Source organism: Rhagoletis zephyria, unplaced genomic scaffold (genome assembly GCF_001687245.7).
Source record: "Rhagoletis zephyria isolate East Lansing unplaced genomic scaffold, Rhagoletis_zephyria_1.1 Rzeph_scaffold_08236, whole genome shotgun sequence".
Classification (NCBI taxonomy): domain Eukaryota; kingdom Metazoa; phylum Arthropoda; class Insecta; order Diptera; family Tephritidae; genus Rhagoletis; species Rhagoletis zephyria.
The window spans coordinates 20298-28020 of record NW_016165316.1 but is presented as its reverse complement, the minus strand read 5'-3'; the positions used below and the strand labels follow the sequence as shown (position 1 = coordinate 28020).

General features: G+C 32.5%; 1 protein-coding gene across 1 annotated transcript in view; it reads left to right on the top strand.

Moving 5' to 3' along the window:
- The first annotated feature begins 3181 nt into the window (after positions 1–3181).
- The window catches only part of Acph-1 (Acid phosphatase 1), a 12956-nt gene continuing 8414 nt past the window's right edge, over positions 3182–7723 (top strand). The window contains exons 1-3 of the mRNA XM_017630922.1: positions 3182–4174; positions 4230–4487; positions 4631–4729. Coding sequence (XP_017486411.1) covers positions 4296–4487; positions 4631–4729 — 291 coding nt within the window. The 5' untranslated portion in view covers positions 3182–4174; positions 4230–4295. The remainder of the gene's footprint in view (positions 4175–4229; positions 4488–4630; positions 4730–7723) is intronic.

Sequence of the window (7723 nt, the reverse complement as noted above, 5' to 3'; positions counted from 1 at the left end):
TAATTATTTCTTAAAACATTATTCTAAATGTATGTTTTGAGCAAATTGATTTCAAAAGTTAGAAATATGTCCCATTTTTCAAAAATGTATAATAATAAACATGTGAGTTTTTTAGCAATTTGTTTTCTGTAATAAAGGAAATATTAAATTTTTTGAATTTTTCGAAATTACCGTTTTATGGGAGGGACCAGGTTATTGTTTAATTTTTGTATTTTCAATACGCTTCTGCCCTGCATAAAGAGAAACCCGCGTACTGAATTTTCTTCCGATATCTCAACTTTTCCTAGAGTTATCGTGTACACAAACATACGGACAGACAGACAGACGGAGATGGACTAATCAACTTCTCTTTTTATTCTGGCCATTTACGGTATATACATACATATGTACATAAATGTAGTATATATCTATCTCGATTTTGGTTGTTCCAAATATCCTTTACGTGAGAAAAGTTATAGTACCTTACTGCAGAAGTGCGTAGTAAATATGTTTAAGTAGTACACCTTTTAATTAATAATTAATAAAAAAAATTTTACAATGTAACTCCTCAACCCCTCTTTAAAGAAAACAAGAACCCTTATAAAATTTCGTTTTGAAAGTTTTCAAATTTGAAAACTGAAGAAAAAAATTAATAGAAAAAAAATCATATAAATTAAATTTATATATACTTATATTCTGCGAAAAAATGTCTACAATCAATTTTTAAACCCTTTTCGCAATTGGTGTACTCTTGTAACCGGTAAATTTTGTTACCATCTCATAAGCTGGTAACAAAATATTGCCCCGCCCCGTGAAATATGCAATGCCAGAATTTCCACAATTCTTCATGGCTGAATTGCTGAATATATAGCATTACCAACGTTCCTAGAATCGCAGTGACATGAACAGGTAACATTTTTTGGTAATAAAATTTTCCGGTTACAAAATCTTCGGTTACGTGCAGAATAGACCTTTTATAGTTCTAAAAGTCTATAATACGAAGGGACAGATGCCGGTAATGAAATTCTTAAGTTTTTTCAAGCAAGAGTTTTAAAAATTCAATTCTATTGACACTGTTTTATATTTCTTTATACAGTTCACTAGTTTCCAATCTAATATATGTAAATGTATGTATCAAGATGTGTCCTTTGTGCTCGACGGTTGCGATGTTTGTTTGGACTGATTTCGCACCAGTAATTAGCAATGGGTTAATGTCAGAAAACGTCTATACATACGCGTTGAAATACATACGTATACATATATGTTTTTTTCAATTCCAGATATGTTTAAACTTTAAAGTATAAAATATATCAACCCTGGGAAAAAAGTATTAGTACTGAATGGTAAAAACGTGTGCATTCATTTTAAATATACAATCATGTGTGTGTGCGAATGCTTCTGTTACATTCACATTCCATACTGAATGTCAATCTACCATTCAAAAACACAACACAGTTTATTTGTTTTCAAGCATTTTAAGCCACTCAGGAATTAGGCTTTTTTTATACAAACAAACAATCAAAATTTTTAAAAGAATGTCGAGTGAATGCAGATCCTATTGATTCAATCATTTTACAGCTCTGGTTCACAGCAATGAGTTCATACTGTTTAGATGGAAGTGAGTAAACTCATGCTGTTGTCTGTTCTGTACTAAAAAAATATACCCCTATTTTTTATTTTTATTTCGAAGTCAAAATATTTAAAGGTCGCTCAAAGCGCTCGAAGTTGTACACGTTTTTATATGGAAAAAGAACTTTTCGATGGTATTGAATTCTTGAAAATCAATATTTTTCGATCGGAAAAGTCCGTTTCTCGTTAGGAGATGCCCAATAACAATAACCCAATTTTTTGGTTCATCGTGCGTGCAACTTTTGGAAAAATCGTGGCTAGGATTTTATTTGCTTGAGACCATCCCAGAAGATAATTTAGGTCGGCCTTCTAAAAATCATACCTAGGAAAGCCTGAAAAAGCTATTATATTTTTTTAGTACTAAATTTTCTAAAAACTAAAGGAAATTCTTTGTTTTTTTAACAATAAAAACTAAAAACTTGAGAAAATGAGAGTAAAAAAAATTAATTAAAAAAGTTCCTAAACATCAAACTAAATTAAAATATATTTTTTTTAACAATAGAACTTAAAAATTAAAAAAAAATAATAATTGGAGAAGAAAATATCCACGGTCGAGGATTAAACTCAGATCTCTCGAATAGCACGCCAGTGCTCTGCTCACTGGGCCATTGCGACTGTTGCAGCAGCAGTTAGCGAAATTGAAATTTATTGAAAACAATCAAATCAAATAAACAAAATTCAATAGCTTGTATCTAGGGCAACTTCAAATCACTGACTTGCCAGGTCTTAGCCTGGCAGGATCATAGTAATTGATAGATGAAAAGTTATAAAATCTTTAAAATTTCGAAAGATTTGAACGTAATGATTTCAAAATTAAGGACTTTCCACAACAAACAAAATAAACCCCGAATAATAAGAGCCACCCTAGTGTACAACTACTATTTTGGTATTGCATCTTTTAGGCGCGCAACTATTTTTAACGGCATTATTTCTATACAAATATGTATTTCCGGTTGTTGAAGAGGGGTGCCGCTGCAAATTTGTTTCATATATACATAACTTTATGTGTTTTTGTGTTTTTATATAAACTTTTCAGAGAAATATCGTCGTTTAAAGTACTACAAAGCCGCGTATCAAGATAATGCAAAACTGCTCAAACTCAAAGCATTCATATTTCAAAATGGTTCTTTTTTTATTAAGCAATCGCATTTCTGGCTAATATATTTCAGGACGAATGGATAAGGCTTGAGCCAAGAACTTTTGGGAGCAAATCCAATTTTTGGCAGCAAATGTCAGTTACGCGGTTTTGTACTTTAAATGACGATATGTATGTATGTATGTACTTATATACATATGAATGCATTTATGTATGGAATATCGACCTATCTCGGCAGCCAGTTCGAAACCACCCTATCTCAGAGAACCTTTGAAGAATGCCCCATATTTCAGAATTTGACTGAAAAACACCCTATCTCAGCTCATTTTCAATGTATTTTCAGATGAGCTAGGGCGTTCCTTAATCAAATTTTGAGATAGGAAGTTTTTCAATAAAATTCTGAAAGTAATTCGAATTGGCTGCCGAGATAGGTCGATCTTCCACTGAGGTGACGATATGTAGCTGAGATCTTAATAAAAATTACTGAGTGAATGAACTAAGAGGGGTATCAGCACATGCTCCCATTGTACAACACAGATGCATACGCTCTCTTTAGCTAAACCTTTGCTGTTCTCCACTGTCAATTCTACCACTCGCTCCACCATAAGCCATAGCACACACGCTACTCAATGCACAGCTACGGCATTGAACATTAATCTCTGCCATTTTGGTGCTCCGAGAAACCGAGCAAGCGTGTGAATTGAAATACCAAACAACAAAAGAGCCGTTTTCTGACGTTTTCCTTGTGTGCTTCAAGGTTTTTATCTGTTGATTCGTTTGTGAATGAGAAGTGGTGAAACGACAAAGGAGCATTTTCGGTTTGGTGCATATTCTCGACGAGAGGTGACTCTACGGCAAACCAGTGTGTGTGCGGTCAGTTGTTGTCGTTGTGTTCGATGTCAAAGTCGCAATAGGCATGTGTAGTCGCGGCGCATAAATTAAAAGAATCGAGGAATAGTTAATATTTTGTAAGATATTTGCGTTAATTGGTTAATGCTTTGTAGAAACGATGGCGACATTGAAAGCGCATAATAGCAGCGTCGTCGGCAAATATACGAAACTTCAATAACTCTTGAGTTTAAGTAGGTAAGCAAAGGCTTGGAAGAAAAAGACGGCGCAAAGTAGGCATCGGAATTACGTACGAGAACCTTTATAGATACATACATATAAACAAACATACATACATATGTACAAATTGAGCCCTGCTAAATTTATCAATTTGCATTTTCCACTTGCATTGTACATGAGCTATGTATGCATGATACATTACATACTCATAAAACGCCTGAAAATTGACGATATCTAAAAAATTGGCAAATAAAGCCACCCACTTAGTCGGCATAAACGGCACTGGGGCATAAAACGGGCACGCAGCGGAGTGGCTACTAACAAATTTCGCATCCATATGTTTGTCAGTATTTATTTATTTACCAACTCCAACCAGCGACTGCGGTGCATTTTGTGAAGCACGTACATACCTATATTGGTTGTACGTTTATTTTAAAGTTCATTGGGAAACAAGCAGGTTGTTGTGCTGTGCACGAAACACGAGTGTGAACGCAAAGTAGAAAATAAAACAAGAAAATCCGCAATGCAAATACCTGCACTAATTATGCCAAAAATACCGAATTTCAACAAGCCGATGTGGCTGCTCCACACTCTGTTCTTCTTAATTTTGTGCCGCGCTGCCCTAACCTTGGCGAAATCGGACACGTCTAACCAAAGCCAACAACAAATTGGCAGCAATTATGCTCTAAAAGGAAAACTAATATTTGCACATGTGGTAAGTTGTAAATACAGAATTTGAAGTGACGATTTATATGCCAGTTTATGTCTGTCAGTGACTATTTCACAGCTCATTAGTAAATTAACAAGTCAACAATACCTTCAAAATCTTTGAATAATTATTTCTATTGGTTATTTTAGCTTTACCGCCACGGTGATCGAACGCCAATTGAACCGTACCCAACGGATCCATGGAAAAAGCGAGAGTACTGGCCAGTCGGTTGGGGCGAGCTGACCAATGTAAGTAGCTACAGATGTTAATTTAGTTTTGATTTCCCAATAGTTAGATAATAGATATTACATACATGCTTTACGTCTGCTTACTATACAATCATACATATGTATACACATATTTATCTACATACATATATAATTATGCATGTTTTGCCCCAACAGAATACTTTTGAGTACCATATGGAAGCGAAGTTTGATGTTGTAGAAATGTGGTATGTATGTATAAGTTACATATGTATGTAATGTACATATATCTCTCAAGACAAAATTATCCAACAACACGAATTAAGCAGATGGTTCATTTGGCGATTAAATTTTTGCTTGGTACATTGCTTCCGGTTTGGCATTTTTTACAATTTAATACTTTTAAATAGGGAAAACCATTTCTACATGTAAATTATTTATCTCGGAATGAATAAGTTTTTCTTCACAAAATTGTGATGCCACATCATGACGAATTCAAAAATAATAGTTTCTCCCCTAAACACCCATTCTTGTTCCACAAAAATTCAGTAGATATAGCTACGAATGTACTTTTGAAATTATAAAATTCTGATTTCAACAATCAACTTACTAAAAACTGACAAATTCGGTCAAAAACTTTTTAACTTGCTGAATTTTTTTCTATATCTGGTATATTTTTCCAGACGCCACTATCAAATTTCTCGGGTTAATTGTTTTTCTATGGATACGTTTGCGAGATATTTGCAATTTACCATTTATCAGCTTAAAGTAAATATTAGTTCCTTTTAATCACGTATATCTTACGAACCAATTCAAAAATCTTAATATAAAGTACGGCAAATGAAAGCTAATGAAATTCTCCATAAACCATATATACATTATTTCCCGATAGCACTGATAGTTTCTGACAAATTAATTAATCATTGCAGTTGTTTTTATTTTTTAATGAAAAAACGAAAAAAAATCAAACTTTAACAAAAGAAAAATTAAAATAATAACAGGTTCTGTGTCAAATCTTTGCATTTGTGTTAAATCCTCTTCTGTTAGAAAAAAAATTAAGTTACTAATGAAGAAAATCGGTGGATAAGAAATAATGAGTGGTCAAATGAAAATGCGCAAATATTTTTTTTATGAATTATGAGTAGAAAAGCGTGTTACTCAGGGGTACGTGGCTTATGGGTAACTTTCTTTCCTACTCATTTTTCATAAAAAAAAATCTTTGCGTATTTTCATTTGACCACTCATTATTTCTTATTTACCCATCGATTTTTTTCATAGTAATTTGATTTTTTTTTTTTTGTAACAGAACAGGCTTTAGTACAAATGCAAAAATTTGGCACAGAACCTGTTAATCTTTAAATTTTTCGTCTGTTAAAGTTTGATTTTTTTAATTTTTTCATTAAAAAATAAAAAAAGCTGGAATTAATTAATTTGCCAGAAACTATAAGCCCTATCGGAAAGCGATAAATTGGTGCGTAAGATATACGCTATTAAAAGGAACACGGTAAATTGAAAATATCTTAATAACGTATCCATAGAAAAAAATTAACTCGATTTTCGGAATCACCCAGCAATTCTAACTACAAAGAAATTGGATAGTGGCGTCTGGAGAACAAAAACCAAACTAAAATTTGTGATCCAGTGTATTTAGTGGATTTTTATCGGTATTTTATCAACTAAAATAACAATTGAAATTTTCTTTTTGCTCAAAACCAAAAGTTAAAATTTATAAAATAACTAGTAATTTTTAGAAAAAAAAACCGACTTCAACTCCCATAAAAAATATATATATATATATATATCTCATGATCCGCTGATCGGATCTTAACCAGATTAGTATGGGACCACCTCTGAGACACTACCTTTCCGATGCAAAAAGAATTATCGAAATCGGTTGACGTGGTCCAAAGTTATGCGGTAACATACATAAAAAAAAAAAAAAAAAAATATTCCGAAGAACTGATAACCTCCTCCTTTTTTAGAAGTCGGTTAAAAAACGAAACTTTACTTATGATGAATTCGAAATGTTTGAATTTTTCGGAATTATTTAAAAATGCAAAACCTCTTAAAATTATACACCTTTTCTGGAAGTTTCATTGCATTATTAAATTTTTTGTAGCATATTCAAACTTCAGTTAGGGCTTTTGGCTTTCACAAATTGCCATTCGTTCAGTTAGGGTTTTTGAGTTGAGTTGTTTGGAGAAGATGGGGTTTAGTAAAAGCTTCTCGGGAATTAAAAAAAAAAACAAATTTCGAATAAAATTTCTGTTAGGGCCTTTCTACATTTCATCAACGATATGTAAATATGTAAGTACATACCCTGCAAACCATTTTTTTCAGAGTATTCAGAACTGTAGAGAAATTTTAAGAAATTCGTAAATATCTCATCCGATTTTTTTGCCGAATTTTCTAAAATTAAAAAAACTTCGATTCTTTTCCGAAATTTCGGAAGAAAATCGGTAAAGCAATGAAACGAATGCTACCATGTGAAGAATTTCTTGCAGAATTTTTTCAGAACTTCCTTCATTTTTCATACAGAAATTTCTTTACGAGTTCGTGTCAACCACTTCATATAATTTTCTTTGAAGATTCGTAAAAAAATCGGTACAAAAATAAGATACTCCTAAAGATTTCGATAAGATTTCGGGAACATTGGTTTGCAGGGTATTTAGCTTCCACTAAAAGCTGAAAAAAACATTTTGCTATAATTTTCTGAAAAAATACCCAGTACAATCTACCTTCGCCGCGTATTTTACACGTGCTTTGAAAAGTTTTTTTGGCGTTTTCAAGTTAATACACCTTAGCTTTGGTCAAGATTAAGCTTTTATGTATGTAAAATTTTATTAAAGATATAAAAAAAACGGTGGTAATTTATACAAGTTTCCTTGAAATTGAAGGCGATAAAGAAAGATAAACATTGTATGTACATATTTTGATACGAATGGATATAGGTCTCTTGACTCTTTGGCGTTTTTTTGTTTAACAATAAAAACAGTCATCCGTTGTCTGAAATGACAACAACGTTCATAATAGACT